The sequence below is a fragment of the Rhinatrema bivittatum genome, chromosome 4 (assembly GCF_901001135.1).
Source record: "Rhinatrema bivittatum chromosome 4, aRhiBiv1.1, whole genome shotgun sequence".
Taxonomy (NCBI): Eukaryota; Metazoa; Chordata; class Amphibia; order Gymnophiona; family Rhinatrematidae; genus Rhinatrema; species Rhinatrema bivittatum.
In genome coordinates, this window is record NC_042618.1 from 458267222 (window position 1) to 458289075 (window position 21854).

Sequence of the window (21854 nt, forward strand, 5' to 3'; positions counted from 1 at the left end):
GCACCTAAGGCTTCTAAAATGTTTGTACCCCTCCTTCTATAACTCTTTAACTAGCACTTAACCAGCTTTATTATGTCTACTTCTAGAACATTCTTTCTATTACTACTTGGCTTTTTTTTTATATGCACTCCCTACTCTTTCCCCTCCTCCATGATATACATACTTCAGATTAATTCTTACCTCTTACGCACTTTTCCCTCTAAGTTACGAATAAGAACATGCCATAACTGGGTTAGACCAAGGGTCCATCAAGCCCAGTATCCTGTTTCCAACAGCGGCCAATCCAGGCCATAAGAACCTGGCAAGTACCCAAAAACTAAGTCTATTCCATGTTACCGTTGCTAATAATAGTAGTGGCTATTTTCTAAGTCAACTTTAATTAATAGCAGGTAATGGACTTCTCCTCCAAGAACTTATCCAATCCTTTATTAAACCCAGCTATACTAACTGCACTAACCACATCCTCTGGCAACAAATTCCAGAGTTTAATTGTGCGTTGAGTAAAAAAGAACTTTCTCTGATTAGTTTTAAATGAGCCACATGCTAACTTCATGGAGTGCCCCCTAGTCTTTCTATTATCCGAAAGAGTAAATAACCGATTCACATCTACCCGTTCTAGACCTCTCATGATTTTAAACACCTCTATCATATCCCCCCCTCAGCCGTCTCTTCTCCAAGCTGAAAAGACCTAACCTCTTTAGTCTTTCCTCATAGGGGAGCTGTTCCATTCCCCTTATTTTGGTAGCCCTTCTCTGTACCTTCTCCATCGCAATTATATCTTTTTTGAGATGCGGCGACCAGAATTGTACACAGTATTCAAGGTGCGGTCTCACCATGGAGCGATACAGAGGCATTATGACATTTTCCGTTTTATTCACCATTCCCTTTCTAATAATTCCCAACATTGTTTGCTTTTTTGACTGCCGCAGCACACTGAACAGACTGTTTCAATGTGTTATCCACTATGACGCCTAGATCTTTCTTGGGTTGTAGCACCTAAAATGGAACCTAACATTGTGTAACTATAGCATGGGTTATTTTTTCCCTATATGCATCCCCTTGTACTTATCCACATTAAATTTCATCTGCCATTTTGATGCCCAATTTTAGCAGTCTTACAAGGTCTTCCTGCAATTTATCGCAATCTGCTTGTGATTTAACTACTCTGAACAATTTTGTATCATCTGCAAATTTGATTATCTCACTAGTCTTATTTCTTTCCAGATCATTTATAAATATATCGAAAAGTAAGGGTCCCAATACAGATCCCTGAGGCACTCCACTGCCCACTCCCTTCCACTGAGAAAATTGTCCATTTAATCCTACTGTTTCCTGTCTTTTAGCTAGTTTGCAATCCACGAAAGGACATCACCACCTATCCCATGACTCTTTACTTTTCTTAGAAGCCTCTCATGAGGAACTTTGTCAAACGCCTTCTGAAAATCCAAGTACACTACATCTACTGGTTCACCTTTATCTACATGTTTATTAACTCCTTCAAAAAAAGTGAAGCAGATTTGTGAGGCAAGACTTGCCTTGGTTAAAGCCATGCTGACTTTGTTCCATTAAACCATGTCTTTCTATATGTTTGTTTAGAACACTTTCCACTATTTTTTCCTGGCACTGAAGTCAGGCTAACCGGTCTGTAGTTTCCTGGATCGCCCCCTGGAGCCCTTTTTAAATATTGGGGTTACATTAGCTATCCTCCAGTATTCAGGTACAATGGATGATTTTAATGATAGGTTACAAATTTTTTACTAAGGTCTGAAATTTCATTTTTTAGTTCCTTCAGAACTCTGGGGTGTATACCATCCGGTCCAGGTGATTTACTACTCTTCAGTTTGTCAATCAGGTCTACCACATCTTCTAGGTTCACCATGATTTGATTCAGTCCATCTGAATCATTGCCCATGAAAACCTTCTCCATTACGGGTATCTCCCCAACATCCTCTTCAGTAAACACCGAAGCAAAGAAATCATTTAATCTTTCTGCGATGGCCTTATCTTCTCTAAGTGCCCCTTTAACCCCTCGATCATCTAACAGTCCAACTGACTCCCTCACAGGCTTTCTGCTTCGGATATATTTTAAACCATTCCCATAAGAGTTTGGTGGGAAACCATTCCCACCAAACTCTTACTTTCTATTCCCAAAACCATAGCTACACCACTTTCCAAAATTGTGAACCGTTCCTTAGAACAAGGACTGGTCCCCAACTCTCTAAAACAAGCTGTTGTCAAGCCTAGCCTAAAAAAACTCTTGATCCCACCAACCTATCTAATCTCAGACCCATCTCCAATCTCCCTTTCCAAAGTCCTGGAGAAACTGGTAAACTCCCGACTATCTGACTACCTAGAACAATACAATATCCTCCCACCCACACAATATGGTTTTCGGAAACACCTCAGCACGGAAACCTTACTCCTCTCCCTAACAGACACTCTAATCAAAGGAATGGATGCCGGAAACTCCTATCTCATCGCCATGCTTGATATTTCTGCCGCTTTTGACACCGTCAATCACAACATCCTTTTCAACACTCTCATCAGTATTGGGATCTCCGGAACAGCCCTATCATGGATAAAATCATACCTCCAAAATCGATGTTACACAGTCATCACTGATAATAAAGAATCCCTCCCTGTAAACCTCGACTGTGGTATCCCCCAAGGCTCTTCCCTTTCTTCTACCCTGTTTAACATTTATATGCTCCCTCTTACCAACCTTCTTTCTAATCTTGGTTTCACGCATTTCATCTATGCAGATGATGTGCAAATCCTTGTCCCTTTCACAAATTCCCTTCTCATCGCTCTCCAAAACTGGGAAACCTGTCTTGCCTCCATTAATCAGCTTCTCACTGACATGCATTTGTCTCTCAACCCCCAAAAAACTGAACTCCTTTTCATCTCCTCCAAAAACTCATCAATACCTATACCTCCCACCCTCTCCTCTTCCACTTTCCCAACCTACACACAAAACCTGGGTGTCATACTTGACAACCAACTCACCTTCAAAAACCCTACATCAAATCTATCCTCAGCAACTGCTACTTCAAGCTGCAAACCCTTAAAAAAAAACAAACCTCAAACCTCTACTGTATTTCTCTGATTTCCATACTGTACTCCAGTCCATCTTTTCTAAAATTGATTACTGCAACACTCTCCTCCTTGGCCTCCCTGCTACCCACATCAAACCTTTGCAACTCCTTCAGAATGCTACCGCACGTATCCTCACAAACGCCAATAAGGACCACATCACTCCCACTCTGATCTTCACTGGCTTCCTATACAATCACGTATCCTCTACAAAACTCTTACCCTCATTCACAAAAGCATTGCCAATGAGCATGACCACTGGATAAAACCCCCCGTTCCTTCCTCGCACTTCCACAAGACCAATTCACTCCTCTCTCCGCGGAACCCTCTGCGCTCCCTCTATAAAATTAACTAGACTCATCTCTACAACAAACAGAGCCCTTTCACTTGCCGGCCCCACCCTCTGGAACTCCATGCCCCCAGACCTACGCACTGAAACCTCCACACCCAAATTAAAAAAAAAACTCAAAACGTGGCTCTTCCTACAAGCCTACCCCTCCTTATCCTCCCATGCTAACTCTTCTCCTTCTGTGACCTACTGCTAAAAATCTCTTTACTTCATGTCAGGCCTTCCAAATTCCCCTGCTTTTTCCCCCTAAAAAGAATCAGCAATTTCAATGAATGTATTTTTTGAACCTTGTACATAGCCTCTCTTCTGGTTTTGTTTATCCCCCTCTCCTAACTTGTTTATCCCCCTCTCCTAACTTTTTCAACTAAATTATTTGGTTTATTGTATACTTATTGATTGATCTTTGTAAAGGCCATGCCTATTTATACTTATTGTTCTAAGTTATCTGTAAACCGATAAAATGTGCAAACGGTTGTCTGTATATAAAATCTTTAAAATAATAATAAATTAAAAATAATTTAAAGATTTTACTGCGAGTTTTTGCCTCTACGGCCAACTTCTTTTCAAATTCTCTTAGCCTGTCTTATCAATGTCTTACATTTAAGTTGCCAATGTTTATGTATTATCCTATTTTCTTCTGTTGGATCCTTCTTCCAATTTTTGAATGAAGATCTTTTGGCTAAAATAGCTTCTTTCACCTCCCCTTTTAACCATGCCGGTAATCGTTTTGCCTTCTTTCCACCTTTCTTAATGTGTGGAATACATCTGGACTGTGCTTCTAGAATGGTATTTTTTAACAATGACCACGCCTCTTGCACATTTTTTACTTTTGTAGCTGCTCCTTTCAGTTTTTTTCTATTTTTCTCATTTTATCAGTTTCCCTTTTGAAAGTTTAGCACAAGAGCCGTGGATTTGCATACTGTTCCTCTTCCAGTCATTAATTCAAATTTGATCATATTATGATCACTATTGCCAAGCGGCCCCACCACCGTTACCTCTCTCACCAAGTCCTGTGCTCCACTGAGAATTAGATCTAAAATTGCTTCCCCTCTCGTCGGTTCCTGAACCAATTGCTTGTTATATGGTTGACTTTGTTATTCCCCTCATGTTATTTGTAAACCGATCTGATATGAATTTCTTTCATGAAGGTCGGTATATAAAAATGTTAAATAAATAAAAAATAAATAAAGCTATCTTTTATTCCATCCAGGAACGTTATCTTTCTAGCGTGTCCCGATGATACATTTACCCAGTCAATATTGGGGTAATTGAAGTCTCCCATTATTACCACACTACCAATTTGGTTAGCTTCCCTAATTTCTCTTAGCATTTCACTGTCCGTCTCACCATCTTGACCAGGTGGATGGTAGTATACCCCTATCACTATAGTCTTCCCCTGACACACAAGGGATTTCTACCCATAAAGATTCAATTTTGCATTTAGTCTCATGCAGGATGTTGGACTGTATGCCATCCAAGACATAAAGCGCCACACTGCCTCCCGGGTGCTCTTCTCTGTCATTGCGATATAATTTGTACCCCGGTATATCACTGTCCCATTGGTTATCCCTGAACAACCTTTTTTGCGGACATGCACAACTTTTACCACCCTGCGCAGAGATCAGATTGTGCTGAGATAAACCAAAGTCCTGCCCGATCCAATCAGTAGCATTGCACCTCCTTCCAGGCAGTAGGAGTTGCATTTATTCAAGCGTTAACTCCTGCTGCTTTGGGGCTGATCTCTCAGTTCTTACCATGAGATTGGTAGCAGGGGATGACATTTGTATAAACGCGACCCCTGCTGCAGGCCACTGTGGAGCCTACCCTGCAGCAGCTGAAGCAAGAGGATGCAGTGGCTGTCAGTGGACCCCATCCTGATGCGCATTGGGGGCTGAAGAAAAGGATTCGATGAATACCAGCAGACCTCATACTGCTGGTGGCCAAAGAGGACGATTACATGATGGCCATCGGTGCACTCCATACCGCTGGCAACTGAAGATGAGGCCCAGGCCCTGTGTGTATGTGTGTGGCTGAATAAGACCAAAGGTTGTGTGTGTGTCTCTCAAACTTGGGTGTGTGGATGACTGGGTGGGTGAGATGCTGTGGGGAGGTTAAGAACCTGTGTATGTATGGGGATGGGTGGGTGACATCCTGTGTGTGTGGGCAAGGGGGAGAGCCTGAGGGGATGAGGCTTGAGAGGCTGTATGTGGGGGGGGGGGGTGTATATGTGACTGCTTTTGTGTGTGCCTGCCTCTCTGTATGTGGGTGGGGGGGCGGCTGCGTGAGAGCCTGTGTGGGTGGGGGGGCGGCTGCGTGAGCTTGTGTGTGGGGGGGGGGGGGGGCGGCTGCGTGAGAGCTTGTGCGTGTGTGTGTGTGTGGCAGGAGGCGGCGAGTGGATGAGAGCTTGCACATGTGTATGTATGCAGGAAGGAAGGGAAGACAGGTGGAGAAAGAAAACAGACCAAGAAAGGGAATTATATGTTGGGGGGGGGGGGGAGCCTGGTACCAACTAGAGATGTGCATTCGTTTTTGCCGAATTGGAAAATTGCAACGAAATTGTCCAATTCGGCATGTTTCAGGGAGCCCAAAAAAAATCAGGATTTTCCTGTTTTTTCGCAAAAATTTGTTTTTCTGATTAGTGCGCGCTAACTCCCGTTACGGCGCACTAACAAAAAGTAACAAAATCTAACTGTTTTTGTTAGGGCGCACTAACGGGGAGTTAGCGCGCACTAACTAAAAATCGATTTTTCGCGAAAAAAAAAAGACCTGAAAAAAACGACGTTTTCCATGGCGGCCGAAAAACAAAAAACGATGCACAACTCTAGTACCAACTACTTAGAAAAAAAAAAAATCAAAGGTAAAAGAAAAAAAAATTGAGTTTTTAAGCGGTTGGCATGTTATCTTTGGGAATGTGCATTTCATATTTGTATCTTGTTCTTTCTTCAATATGCCTCTGTTCAGGATCTGCTTTCCCGGGCTTTCCATTTTTATTTTTGTCGGTATGTTTGTTTCTAATTTGTAGTCCCTTGTTCTGTATTAGGTAAGGTTGGTTTGTGTTCTGCCTGTGTAATAGGGGTGCAGTATGTCTGCTGGCAACCCCAGTAGGTGGTGTATTAATGTTCTAGGACATGGTATAATATTTGCAATGCTGCCATGTCATAGATAAGGCTGCTGCTGTTTGCCAAACACTTTGAGAAGTAACACAAACCTCTCAGGACTCAGATACTGAAATGTGTGTGTGGAAGAGGAAAATTGAGTGAATGTGCGTTAGAGTCTGGGGAGAGAATGAGTGTCAGAATGAGCATGTATTAGTGAATATGTGAGTGTGTGCATGCTGCTCCAGTGTCCCTTCTAAGGATTTGGTTGCTGTAAGCTTAAAACTGATAGGCTTTTTGCATTAAAGAAAGTAGTGCTGATGAAACCAAAACATTTGCTCAGGAGCAAAATTTTGCACACAGCAACCAAATCCTTACAGGGAACATTGCTCTTGGGTGACATTAAACCATACTAGGAAACCCCACCCCAAATGGGCTACAATCTGTTTGGAGACACAGCTTCCAGATCTGGACACAATACTCCAAATAAGTAGTCAACAAAAACCTTTATTTTTTTTGATAACTTAGGAGCCAGTAAAAATATTTACTTATAAATTTGCTTTTTTTTTTTTAATGACATTCTTTTCCCTTCCTGTCACTTTCTGCAGTCTAGCAGGGGCTTCTGACCTTAGCAGCAGGTGTCAGGTGTGACATTTTAGGAGTTTGTTTGACCTGGTAACCAGGTTTGTCCTAGCTCAGACTGAGACACAATAAGTTCATATTTTTACTCCTGTTATTAGATATGAACAGGAAATGCAGTGGCTTCATTGCAGGATACTGCCTGATGAAAACAGGCCCCCCAAAAAATCATGTATCTTGTCAAAAATAGATTAGCCTGATGGTATACTCATGCCCCTTTTTTTTTTTTTGGCCAGTTTATTGCATTATTCTGATAGTTTCAGAAATTCAGTTTGCATGCTTGTCTATTTTTCTCATCTTGGTGTGCTTGTGACATTATTTGACCTGGAAGCATCTGTTCCAGAGACACTAAATGAATTTGGCATTTTTAGTGCAGCAAGCTTTTTTTTCCCTTTTAAAGTCAAAGAAGCATTTCCTTATGATTGATTTGGGAAGGATCATTGGTAGTAATGAGCTAAAACCCAGCTGCCCCTTACTATAGATGACTGCTCTATACTACCAAGGCAAATCTCCATAAGACGCGGAGCACTTTTCAGCTGGCCCGCTCTTGCCATATACAGCACAATAAACTTACCAAATTTGGTCAAATATTTTAAGCTGGCTAGTCCTGTCTCTTTTAATGTGCAGCATGTGTAAGCTTTTGATTCTTAGCTACAATTTATTTTTATGGGTACATGTTGCCAATTTTTTTTATGTATACTTTAAAAATGTACAGGAGAATTGCTCTCTGGACATCTTGTGCTGAAGCTAGAAGTTGCTTAATAGAAATTTACACCATTTTATTTTTTTACGATCATCTGTTTGGTACTCTGAGCTTTCTCTGTTGGCTTAGAACTTATTCCTCTCTTCGTTAATGGGAAAAGACAAATTTACTAATTTGTCACCAGTTAACACTCACACTCACACCCTCCCAACCCTAAAGGCAGCAGCCCTCGTGGAGAAAGGATTCCCATTGGCCGTGGGGGTTGACGTTGTTCCTTATTTTACTCCGAGCTGCGCTGCTCGTCCTTCAGGCCGCGCCTCTCTTCTTTTCTTCGGGCCGATGCTGCCCGCCCTAGCATTGTCTCTTCTTCCCGTGCACGCACCCGCTGCTCACCACTTCCTCTTCCGGGGCGCAGGAAGAAGAGAGCTTGCCGGTTCCGCCCGGGTGGGAGGACCTGTTTCGCTTGGGTAAGGGGACCGGGAAGTGTGGCGCCACACTGGTTGAGAACGGCTGGTTTAGGAAGCCATGTTAATTGTACTTCTGCGTGGTAAAGAGACCAGTGGGCTCATGTCTTTAGGTGACGGAAAGTAACAAGACAGTATTCATCTAAGAGGCATACATGCCGATCTGTTTCAGATTTGCAGAGACAAAACTGTTTGCCTTTTTAGGTATCCCTTGGTCCTTTCAGCAAGGTATCACCTGACTTCTAACAAAATTTGGCCTTTTTTTTTTGTGTCAGCTTTTAGTCATTTCGTCTTTTCATGGGAAATACTCTTCTCTGAAGTTAGTTTTTCCATTTCATAATTGTAGGTGTTTGAAATATAAATTCTGTACTGCAGTAGGCGTTTTCTGGCACTATTCAATGGTAGTCATGTTCCTCACGACCCTTTTATATTGAGTAATTCTACGTTTTAGAATGTGAGCTGTATGACGCATGCTGACAGCCTAAGATCTAGATGACTCTGTGCTGTTTAAACCCAGTGCAACTGCACGGTTTCCTCACTAACTTGAAGAGGATTGATTACTCTTGAAAGCTCATCAGAGTATATTGTTGAAATAAAAACGTATCTCCCACAACTTTTTTGACCCTTAGTTCTGTGTGTCTAGAATGCACAAACTCAAGTGAATCCGATGCTCTGAATTGTATGTAAACTCCTATTTATCTCACTTTCATCTGTGGAATCCCGTATGGTTAAACTCTGACTAATTTTATAATGCATTTCTTTTAACAGGCTTGCATTGATGATAATGTAGATATGGTGAAATTTCTGGTGGAAAATGGAGCCAGTATCAATCAACCCGATAATGAAGGCTGGATACCACTACATGCAGCTTCTTCTTGTGGATATGTCGATATAGCAGAGTAAGATTTTTATTTTCTTGATAAAAATGGCATTTTTAATTAATAAAAACAGTGTAGGCTTGTGAAATTAAAAGGGATCAAACAAATACCTTCACCATGAACAGATTCATGTATTGCAATTTCTAATAATGCTGAATTCATCATCTAAAAGGAGAAGACCCCAGAACTGAGCATGTATTTGATTATCACACATGAAAACATGTTTTGGGTAGCTCTAATCACCAGTTAAAAACCTCCAAATAAAGTTTTGGGAGGATTTGGAGGTTTTTGAATGGTGATTAGAGCAGCTCAAAGCGCATTTTCAGGTTTAAAAAGAAAAAATGCATGCTCAGTTCTGAGGCCTTTTCCTTCGTTTAAATGGTGAATTCAGCATTAATTGCAATAAATTAGTTCATGGTGAAGGTATTTTTGATTTGTGCGATCATTTATAATATCCAGAAAACAGAGGATTAGACTCGTTTTGAAATATTTTCTCACTTTCTTGCAGTTTATGTATCTTTGCCTGGCTGATTAATCTTAGATACCTAGGCTTGAGTCCAGAAGCAAGCGGGCTATGGAGTTTGTTTTGGGGCCACAGTAGTATTGTTTGCCTGATTTAGATATTTTCTAATCCTTTCTCTAGCTCGACTATTGTAGGGCATCTTAGTCCAGGGCTTCCAAATGTTCAGCCAGTGGGACCCTGTTTTAGCACTTGAAAATGTACATGGCCCCAAAGGAAGACTAATATGAATTAGCAGGAATGCTGTCCCCACTCCTTGCACTCCAGTTGTGTTCCCCCCCCCCCCCCCCCCCCACCTCAATCTGTACCCTGGTCGGCCTGTCCTTTTGCGCTCTCGCTATCCCCTCCAGCAAGTCTCCTCTTAATCATCTTCTCTCCAGCAAAATCCCCATCCCCTCCTGCTTATACCCTCTTTATTTAATAAATGTATATTCTGCTAATCTACAATTCTCAACGGATTACATCAGCATATACTCGGTTAAACACAGCAAAACAATATCGGCATACATTGCCTATTCCCTTTTACCTCCTCCAGCCCTTTTTGTATCCTCTTACCTCCAAGCCATTCTTATAACCCCAATTGGTTCTCTGTCAGTGTTTCACCCATTCCATGTTCCCTTATGTCCATCCCCTCTCTCAACTCTCAGCCTCGCTGCCTTACCTCCAACCCTTTCTCTTATATCCCCCCAGCCGATTGATCCTCTTCTCTCCTGCTCCTATCTCACATCAATCCCTACCCATCTGATCCCTCCCTTCAACCAGCCAGGGTCAGCAGCACTTTCCTTTTGGCCCTTGGCTAATGGTGGATGATTGATGGGAAGTGAGCAGGCTGACAAGGAAATCTCTCTTGGTTAGATTAATTAGTGGATGAGAGAGGAGCAGTGGCCAGCTACACCTGCCCATGCATATTGAGCCCCTGCTCCTCATAGCTGGCCCCAAGCCTAATGGTGATCTGCAAGTAGCAGCAGCATTAGTAATGAAAGTCGTCAAAGGGGCCTATTAGCTGGTGCAAGCTCATAGGTTCTGCAGTGGCCCCAACCCCTCCTAATGTAGGACCTCCTGTTACCACCGAAATTCATGCAAGGGCAGTGAACCTGTGAGACAATTTAATTATTTAAAATACCGTATTTTTTGCTCCATAAGACGCACTTTTTTCCCCCCAAAAGTGTGGGGGGACATGTCTGTGCGTCTTATGGAGCGAATAGTTTCTTGGGTTTTTTTTTCCTAACTATAACCCTCCACCCTCCTGACCCCACCAAGACCTGCCAAAAGTCCCTGGTGGTCCAGTGGGGGTCTGGGAGCGATCTCCTGCACTTGGGCCATCAACTGCCAGTAATCAAAATGGTGCCGACGGCCCTTTGCCCTTACTATGTCACAGGGGCTACCCGTGCCATTGGTCAGCCCCTGTGACATAGTAAGGGCAATCGGCGCCATTTTGATTACTGGCAGCCGACGGCCCAAGTGCAGGAGATCACTCCTGGACCCCCGCTGGACCACCAGGGACTTTTGGCAGGTTTTGGGGGGGGGGGGTTGGATTTAATTAAATTTAAAGGGTTGCGATGGGGTTCCCCCCCCCCCCCCCCTCACAAAAAGAGAACGATAAGTTTTCTGATCTGGGAAGTGGACTGAAATGGCCCTCCCCAGACCCGGAAATGAAATGGGGACAAAATTATGCACTCCCCTGACTTGTTCCATAAGACGACAGACGTCCGGGAACAGAGCCAGTTTAGCATACCTTTTTTTTATTTTATTTTTTTTTATTTTCCCCCTCTGAATCCTAGGTGCGTCGTATGGAGTGAAAAATATACTACCTTTCCATCTCCTAAATCAGTTTATAAGTATCATGCTGACTTCTACTAATGCTGGTGCCTGAGGACTGTTGCCATTCTGTGAATTCCTCCCTCCCCCCACCACAGTTTGGGAAGCCCCGTCTTAGTCTGTGATACCTGGCTACTCTAAATTCAACCACTACACAGTAGCAACACCAATGCGTTGGGATACATGGGCTATGAACAAGTTGTATGGTACATTGCTCTTTATTTTGGAATTTTTAATGGATTAGAACTGTCATGAATGTATCCCAGAGCTGGTACTGCAAGCCTATTAAGAGAACATCGAAGCGTAACACATGTATTACAGATTTAAAGTAGATGGGAAATGTCGCTCCCATCTTGTATATTAAGGAGCTTATATATTAAAGGCTTTCTCTTTTTTTTTCCTTCTTTTTCTCTATAGCAAAAGTGCTTATTACATAAAGCTTATAGATCCAAACATTTTTTATTTGCATAATAGTATAAGGAATCCCTTTTTAAAGGCTCTTGCAGTATTTTTTTTTTAACCCTGTGTTTTGGAGATCCTGTCCCTCTGGTAGGAGTAGGGAACTTGCAACTCATTCATACCCAGTCCCTAGCAAGATATTCCTTCTCCCCAGAAACTGCTTATTGTGGTGGGAGCTTTTGCTCTGTTCCTGCCATTGCAATTCGCTCCCTTCCCTCCCCAGGCTGCAAGAATTTATCTGCTCTAGGAGTTCAGTTCTAGGAGCTGGCTCTCCACACGAGGCAGATATGGCCCAAGGCTGCACTGCTTATGCAAGCTGCTCCCATCGAGACAAGATCGAGGTGGCTCTAGGAAACTGGAGAGAGCTGTAGCTATCCAGCGGTGGTGTCGGGCTTTTGAACAGTGGCAGCATAATGGCAAAATGTCTTCCAGTTTTGCTGAAGGAGTTCTTTCTTGGTTGCACGACCAAAGGATCTTTTAAAGGGGGGCATGCATGTCTTTGGGCACTTTTGATCCCCAGAGTGCAAGCCAGCAGAGAGGGGGTGTGGAGTGAAGTTGGCCTGGAGGAGTTCTGTTCAGGCCTTATGGTTCAAAGTAGAGAAGGATTTCACATGAAAATCTTATAGTGAGGGCCTTTCAGCTCCAGGTTCTCTACAGGGATGTCTGGAAAATAGACAATTATGTGATTGCTGTATGTGTTAGTGAGGATTTATCTTGGACATCAAACTTCAAGAAAAGGGTCTAAGGGAAGACCTTGCTAAACAGGCATTGACTGTGACCCAGCTTCTCTCTTCAGGTTTGTCATGGATACTAATCTGCTGCCTGTGCTCTTCAGCTTCCCCAGGCAATGACAGTGCCAGGAGTTTCCGCTTTTGCCCTGCCACAAGTCGTTTTTGTTCGTAGGTTCATCAAATCCTACTGGCATTGCTATCTATCAGCTCGATCCAGTAAAGTCCGTGGGAGAGCGGACTAACGCCCGCTCTCCCGGCGCGCGCACCGGCCCCTCGCCGGTGCGCGCGATCCAGTATTTAAATTAGGCGACGCGGTGCAAACGAGGAAAAAGAGGCGCTAGGGACACTAGCGCGTCCCTAGCGCCTCCTTTTGGCCTGGAGCGGCGGCTGTCAGCGGGTTTGACAGCCGACGCTCAATTTTGCCGGCATCTGTTCTCGAGCCCGCTGACAGCCACGGGCTCGGAAACCGGACGCCGGCAAAATTGAGCGTCCGGTTTTCGGCCCGACAGCCGCGGGCCGAATTCAAAATTTTTTTATTTTTTTTTTTACTTTTTTTTTACTTTTGGGGACCTCCAACTTAATATCGCTATGATATTAAGTCGGAGGGTGCACAGAAAAGCAGTTTTTACTGCTTTTCTGTGCACTTCCCTGGCGCCGGAAGAAATTAGCGCCGACCTTTGGGCGGCGCTAATTTCTTAGAGTAAAATGTGCGGCTTGGCTGCACATTTTACTTACTGGATCGCTCAGGAATACCTAATAGGGCCATCAACATGCATTTGCATGTTGAGGGCGCTATTAGGTGCCGCGGGTGGGCCGCGTGTTTTCCTCCCCTTACTGAATAAGGGGTAAGGGAAAACACGCGTCCAGAGCAGGGTGACAGTGCGCTCCGACGGAGCACACTTTACTGGATCGACCTGTATGTTGCCACACATGAGAGAATGAAGGGTAAAAAAATCTTCCTCTGAGGTCACATCTAGCAATGGGAAGAAAGCATGGCTGGAAAAACGAGCTTTGTGACCCAAATCATCTGTGGGCCATTGTTTGAAGACCTCTTATGTGATGCATGTAGAAGGGTGTTGAATTGTTAGATGGACTTCTAAAGCAGATACGGTATGTACTAAGGTTAGGCGTGAGAACTCACACAATGCCATTTTCAGCCTATTTGTGAAATGTAGTGATCTCTGCATTCGGGCTCATGAACATCTGAATAGTCACAATACACTTAAAACAGATGGAGCTTTGCTGTGTGTTAGCTCTGTTCAGTGATTAGAAGCAGATCAGGCAGCATCCACATCCTGTTATCCTTATGATTGCGTACAGGCCCAGAAGACCTCTGCTTTTAGAGCTGATTGAATTACCAGTATTGGACCCACTGGAAAGATGACTTTGAATTTGAAAGATCAAGCAGTTTCTCTGCTAGTAGATCATACTAAAGCATTTGTGTTTAAAAAAAAAATAATTTTTTTTTGCTTTTTGGTACCCTGAAAGATTTTGACAATCACAGCTTCTGTTAATTTTATTTGAAGTCCTTGAAGAGCTTAAAGGTGAGCTCGGTTAGTCCATGTTGTAACACTTTCCTCAGTTGGCAGCCTGTTAAGGGAAAGGATCTTTCTGCTTAGCAGGAAGAACATTTTCTTTAAGGCAACCAAGCTGGCTGAGCCTGATGTAGAAAACCCTTATCCTTGCAGAGTTTAAATTTAAGAGTTGAATGTTTTTTTCTTTGTGTTTTGTTTTTGTATTTTAAAGCCATTAAATTGTCCCTCTCTTTTTTTTTTTTTTTTTTTTTTTTTTTTTTTTAATTTCCTTTTGATAAATTATCAAATGCCAGACGTTTTTGGCTAAAGTTTGCTCTTCCAGGGCTATAGCTAATAGGCAGAGAGAATGGAGGTTTCATTGGCATTCATTTGCCAGGTAGGTACCTGGTATAAGAACCCTTATACTGGGTCAGACCAAGGGTCCCTCAAGCCTAGTATCCTGTTTTTGACATTGGCCAAGCCATGTCCCAAATAGTAGATTCTATGCCAGAGCTTCCAAAAGTGTGGGTCAGGATCCCAAATGGAGTCCTAAACCTTCAACTTGGGATCACAAATGCCTCAACTGGCAGTGCTCTTCAGGCGTCAGCAGAAACTGTGAAAGTCAGTGTGAGACCTATAAACTTCTTTTTGTGATAGGGAAAGGTGGTACATTAAATACAATAAACTAGCCTTGCAGGGTCACTGCCCTTGCATGAGTTTGTGTTAGCAGGAGGCCCTCCATGAAGAGGGATTTGGGGCCACTGCAGCACCTATAAGCTTGCACCAGCTCATAGGCTCTGTTGACTTTCATTCCTAATGCTGCTGCCACTTGCAGATCACTGCCAGGCTTGAGAAAAGCCATGAGAGTGGGTTGAATGTGCATGGACTGGTGCCACTGCTCCTTTTTCCTCACCCACCACTGAATCTATCCAAGAGAAAAATATTGCCCCTATCAGCCTGCCCTCTTCCCACCAGTTGTCTACTTTTAGCTGAGGGCCCAAAGGAAAATGTTGCTGATTCTGGCCAGAAGGCTGTTTGGAGGAAGGCCTGGTTGAAGGGAGTTATCAGATGGAAGGGTTTGAAGATTGGATCAGGTGGGTAGGGATTGATGAGGAGGGCGAAAGAGGGGAAATGACAGAAGATTGGGTGATGTAAGAGGAGATCAGCTGGGGGATGGGAGAATGGGTTGGAGGGGGAGGCAGTGTTGCTAGGAGTTGAGGAGAAAATGGGGGATGACAGGATCACTTGAGTGTTGTTGAGGTTGAGAGAGGATATCCAGTTGTAATGCAGGGAGGATGAGTGTGGAGGGGAGTATTGGAGTGGATCAGCACCCCTCCTAATTTATTTTGGTCTTCCTCTGGGCCATGTGAATTTTCAAGTGGTAAAATGGGGTCTCACTGGCAAAACATTTGGGAAGTTATATGTTGCTTATAACCTGGAATAAGCAGTGGCTTTCCTGAAGTATAAGTTTATGGACTTTTCCTTCAGGAACTTCTCCAAACCTTTTTTAAACCCACCTACATTACCTGCCTTTACCACATACTCAGGCAAAGAATTCCAGAGTCTAATTGTACGTTGAGTGAAGAATATTTTCTCTGATTTGTTTTAAATTTATTTAGTAGCTTCATAGTGTCCCATAGTCTATTTTTTTGAAAAGAGTAAACTGTCAATTTGCATTTACCTGTTCTAGTCCACTCATGATTTTATAGACCTCTGTATCTCCCCTCAGCAGTCTCTTCTCTAAGCTGAAAAACAGTCTCACCTTTTTAGCCTTTTCTCATAGGTGAGCAGTTCCATTCCCTTTATCAATTTGGTTACCATTCTCTGTTTGTTTGTTTTTTTTTTTTTGTTTTTTTTTTTAGATGCAGTGATCAAAACTGCATAGTATTCTAGGTACAATCTAGGTGGAATTTATACAGAGGCATTATTTGCTGTTTTATTCATTTCTTTTCTTAACGCCTAGCATTCTGTTAGCTTTTCTGACCACTGCTATACACTGAGCCGAGAATTTTAACACACTGTCTATGATCCCTTTCTTGGGTAGTGACTCCTAACAGTGTGAATTATTTTCTCTATGAATATCATGTTGCACTTGTCCACATTAAATTTCATCTACCATTTTGGATGCCCAGCCTCCCTGTCTTGCAAGTCATCCTGCAATTTCTGACAGTTACTACCATTAACAGAAGGCTCAGGGGGAGGGAGGAGTAACCAGCACAGAGTGGCACTTACTAATAATCCTGGGGAAATTCTGCACACACAAACATAAAATTGTGCATACTTTATATTGGGTCAAAATAACACAATATACATGACAGTCTTTAAGTAATTTAACTTAAAAGTAATACAGAAAAAATGTATTACTTAAAAATGCAGAGGTGGTTTTTTTTTTTTTTTTAAATATTTTGAGCAGAATTTACCTAGAAATTCACTGCAAGTCTCCTGTCCCTTTTTCTCTCTCATACACAGGCTCCCTTTCTCTAGTGCACATACACACTCCCTCAGTCTCCCCTTTCTCCCTCGCATTCCCTCATACAGGCTCCCTTTCTGTCACGCATATACCCTCACTCAAGCTACCTATGTCTCTCTCGCACACCCCTGCACATTGGCTCCCTCTCTCACATACACATCCCTTGATACTGGCTCTTTATTACACATACACTCACACAGGCACCCTCACATACACACACCAGTTCCCAGTCTTTCTCTTTCTCGCGCACATACTCTCACACACCCCCCCCTCCCCCCAGGCTAACAGTCTTACACGTGCACGCACTCACTGAGGTGTGCCCCTTCACCGCAAGCGGAGGCTGTCCCACTTGTGGTATGCCTGAGCCTGCCAAATTGTGCGCAGATTTGCACAACTGCACAGGAGGGGAATTCTGTGCTCCGCAGTAGTGCAGAATTCCCACAGGTACTACCATAAAAAAAACAAAACCCTGCAGGGTAGACTGGATGGAGCACTGCCATCATTTATTATGTTACTATGATTGCTTGTGATTGAACAGCTTGTAATAATTTTGTCTGCAGATTTGATCACCTATACCAGGGGTGGTCAGCTCAGTCTTCAAGAGCCACAAACTGGCCAGGATTTCAGAATATTCACAACTGATATATATATATAGGGGAGAGATTTGCATGTACTACCTTCATTGTATGCAAATCTATCTCATGCAGTTTTATTGTGGATATCCCCTAAACAAGGTTTGCTTGTGGCTCTCGAGTACTGGAGTTGGCCGCCCTTGACCTATTAATTGTTTCCTCTTTCAAATCTTTTATAAATGTTAAGCACCGGTTCCAGTACATGCCAGTATTTACTTTCCTTCATTAAGGAAGATGATCATTCAGTTATACTCCATTTCCTGTATTTTAACCAGTTTGCAATCCACACTAGGACATTGCCTCCTGTCCTATGACTTTTCTATTTCCTGAGGGACACTCACATGAGGGACTTTTAAGTGCCTTCTGAAAATCCAGATACACTGTATCCATTGGCTCACCATTATCCACATGTTCATTAACACCTTAAAAAAAAAAAAAAAAAAAAAAAAAAAAAAGGGCATGGTGAGGCTGTGCCCCATTAAACCATGTCTCTTATGTTCTGCAATTTTATTCTTTAGAATAGTTTTCTACAACTTTTTCTGGCATGGACTTCAGGCTTACCACCCTAAAGTTTCCTGGAGCCCTTTTTATTACAAAAAAAAAGCTTCAATGGCCAGGCTTCAGGATAATAATTTTAATGATTAATTCCTAATAGGCCTGAAATTTCATTTTTTAGTTCCTTCCGAACTCTGGGTGTAAGCCATCTGGCCCAGGCAACTGAACCTCTTTCAGGACTAGAAAACACAATACTATAGGCTCACTGACTAATATATTCGGGAAGGACCAGAAAAGGGTTAATACTCTTATTTTCTCCTATTACATCTGGGTTCGCTTTGTTTCATGTCCTCCAAATCATCACCATTAAATACCAATGCATACTTGTATTAAACTGAATAATGGACATGAATACATAGTTCTGTAGGCTTTGTCTGTAGGAACTGCCATGCTAGGTCCCATGTAGTACCCTCTAGGGTGACATGCAGTAGAATAGTTACCTGATAATTTCTTTCTCACATCAGACTTGTCCAGCCCACCCTGTATGTCTGAATTTGGAAACATAAGATTGATTAGTTGGGTTGATACTGTGTAAAAAAAAGATGATAAAATCATTCATAGTTGAGAACTGCTGGGCAAAGCATTTAATCTAATACTGGGTGGGGAGTGTTAGGGAACTGGCAATGTAGGAGAGGTAAAAGGAGCCTTGAGTTGGCAGCAGCAAGCAGTGTTATACCCATCTCTGGTACAGTCGACTGTGAAACTAACAGGGAGTTAAGAGCATAATTGCAATGTTGGGTCAGACCGAAGGACCATCAAGCTCAGCTTCTTTGTTGGACTGCTCAGTCCAGATTTCTAGGAAGTAGCAAGCAGATCTCAGAAATTTAATTTCTCTTTGCATCAATCTCAGGAATAAGCATTGGCTTTTTCCAAGTCTTCCTGGCTAATAGTTTATGAACGTTTCCTCCTGGAATTTGCAGAAACCCTTTTTAAATACGACTTTACTAAATGCCTTCTCTGCATCCTCTGACAAATTCCATAGCTGAATTGTATTTTGAGTGAACAAATATTCTCCAGTTTTTCAGTCTTATGTCGATCGGTTAGTACAAGGACTGGTGTCTGTATAAAACTATCTGATTGTAAATAACAATTCCTTATTTATCTGTAGTAACTCAGCCATGATTTTATAAACTTCCCTCATATCCTGTAAGTCACTAAACTGAAAATAAGCTGTGTAGCCTTTTTTCACAAGGGAGCCATTCTATCTCTTTTTAGAAATGTCACCTTTCTTTGTACCTTGTCTATTTCCACTATATCTTTTGAGATGAGGCAACCAAATTGAATGCAGTACTCAAAGTGCGGTTGCATAGATCTATGGAAGCATTATGATCTAAGGTTTTTTTTGTTCTTTATTCACTTAGTATTTGGAAAGGAATACTTCTTCATGGTCAAATTGTACAGCACAAGTAGTACTGCAGAAATATACATATTAATGCAAAAAATTAAAGGAATGTAGTTTTACTTTTTTTTTTAATTTGGTATTTGAAACTTTATTTAGCTAAAGTAGCTGGCTCATAAGTGTAATTAAATTGAAAATAGTGTCTTTAGAACTCAGAACTTTGTTCAAAATGGTACAGGTTTGAGTATTAAGAATGCTGAAAATTGGCTAGCCTTCTCTAGTTCAGTACGTAGGTACCATTGTATTGCAGTAGACTTTGTAAGAGTTTTAGATTCTTTTGTTTGCCTTCATTATCTTTAACTTGGTACAAAGAATTGTACTTTTGATGGAAAAGCAAGACAAAGTGCTATAAAAAGTCAACTTTAAAGAAAGTGGCATATCAAAGCAAAGTTGAGGGAAGTAATACCTATCAAAAGAAGAACTTAAGGCCTGAAAAAATATGAGGGAGGCACTTTTTCTGTCTTTTAACCAGTTTGTAATCCACAAAAGCTAGAGTAGGATTAAATGGTCAGTTTTCTCAGTGGAGTGCCTCGGAGATCTGTACTTGGACCAGTGCTTTTCAATATATTTATAAATGATTGGAAAGGAATATGACGCATGAGGTTATCAAATTTGCAGATACAAAACTATTCAGAGTAGTTAAATCACAAGCGGATTGTGATACATTGCAGGAGGACCTTGCGAGACTAAGATTGGGCATCCAAATAGCAGATGAAATTTAATGTGGACAAGTGCAAGGTGTTGCATATAGGGGCAAATAACCCTTACTGTAATTACACAATCTTAGGTTCCATATTAGGAGCTACCACCCAGGAAAAAGATCTAGGCATCATAGTGGATAATTGAAATGGTTGGCTCAGTGTGCTGCAGCAGTCAAAAAAGCAAACAATGTTAGGAATTATTAGGAAGGGAAGGGTGAATGAAACAGAAAATGTGGGTGTCTCTGTATTGCTCTATGGTGAGACCGCACCTTGAGAACTGTACACAGTTCTCATCACCACATCTCAAAGATATAGTTGCACTGGAGAAGGTGCAGAGAAGGGTGACCAAAATGATAAAGGGGATGGAACAGCTCCCCTGTGAGGAAAGGCTAAAGAGGTTAGGGCTGTTTAGCTTGGCAAAGAGATGGCTGAGGGGGAGAGTATGATAGAGGTGTTTAAAATCATGAGAGGTCTAGAACGGGTAGATATGAAACGGTTATTTACGCTTTCGGATAATAGAAAGACTAGGGGGCATTCCATGAAGTTAGCGTGTGGCACTTTTAAAGCTAATCTGAGAGAGTTCTTTTTCACTCAAGGCACAATTAAGCTCTGGAATTGGTTGCCAGAGGATGTGGTTAGTGCAGTTAGTGTAGCTATGTTTAAAAAGGGTTTGGATAAGTTCTTGGAGAAGTCCATTAACTGCTATTAATCAAGTTGACTTAGGGAATGGCCTCTGCTATTACTGGCATCAGTAGCATGGGATGATCTTAGTGTTTGGATACTTGCCATGTTCTTACAGCCTGGTTTGGCCTCTGTTGGAAACAGGATGCTGGGCTTGATGGACCCTTGGTCTGACCCAGCATGGCTATTTCTTATGTCCTAAGTGACATATGCAAATTTGGTTCTGCATTTTTTTTTAATATAAACTTTTTATTGACCATTTAAAGCAAACATGCCAAATTTTCACAATACACACACATCATAGCCAAGAAACAATGGTCATAATTTGAGATTAACTTTAACTCGTCCCATCCCCTCTTATCTCCATTTTGATAAGAATAAAATAAAGCTAACAGATACTGCATGTGTTATGGGTAAATACAGGAGCTGATTATCCTGCAGCAAAAAAGGATAAGCATGACAGAATAGTAAAAGAAAAACCCCATTCAGTTCAATTCAAGGGTTAACCCCTCTGTAACCAACTGAAGGAGCAAGTCATGTTAGTCATTAGGATTTTATAATGGTATGACCTCCGATAATCAAAACTACTTTCTCCAAGGAACAGAGTAATACCCAAGCGATATGGGACAGATAGTTGCAAGCAAATAGCATGAAGAGAAACACACCTCTCTAAGCCAACTAGTGGTCTTGAGCTTTCAGCCAAGTCACCAAGGGTTTCCAAATTAATTGAAAGGGAGGTAGTTTATCCTGTTTCACTGCAGTGAGATACGCTAGACCAAAATGATTGTATAAATGGTGAATTAATAGTGAGAGTGAGGGAGCAATCGACTGTCCAAGCCTTAGCGAGTTCACATCTGGCAGCTATATAAACTTGTAAGCAAAAACTTTGAGCATATTTATTAAGCCCATCTACAGGTACATTTAGGAGAGCATATTTTGGATCCATAACCCCTCCCCACCTCTAGTAGATGAGAGAACAAAGTATGGACCTGTTCCCAAAAAGGTACAACCTTTGGAAATTGCCACCATATGTGCATATAAGTGCCTGACTGTTCACAATTTCTCCAGCACATGTCCAAGACAGAAGGAAACATTTTATGAAGTCTAACTGGGGTCAAATGCCATCGAAACAGAATTTTGTAGCAATGTTCCT

The 21854-nt window shown here is 42.1% G+C and overlaps 1 protein-coding gene across 5 annotated transcripts in view; it reads left to right on the forward strand.

Annotated features, from left to right (window-relative positions):
* PPP1R12A (protein phosphatase 1 regulatory subunit 12A) overlaps positions 1-21854 on the forward strand; it is a 306305-nt gene that overhangs the window by 99023 nt on the left and 185428 nt on the right. For all 5 annotated transcript variants that reach the window (XM_029597125.1, XM_029597123.1, XM_029597121.1 and 2 more), the window contains exon 2: positions 9112-9242. In XM_029597125.1, the coding sequence (XP_029452985.1) occupies positions 9112-9242 (131 nt within the window). The remainder of the gene's footprint in view (positions 1-9111; positions 9243-21854) is intronic.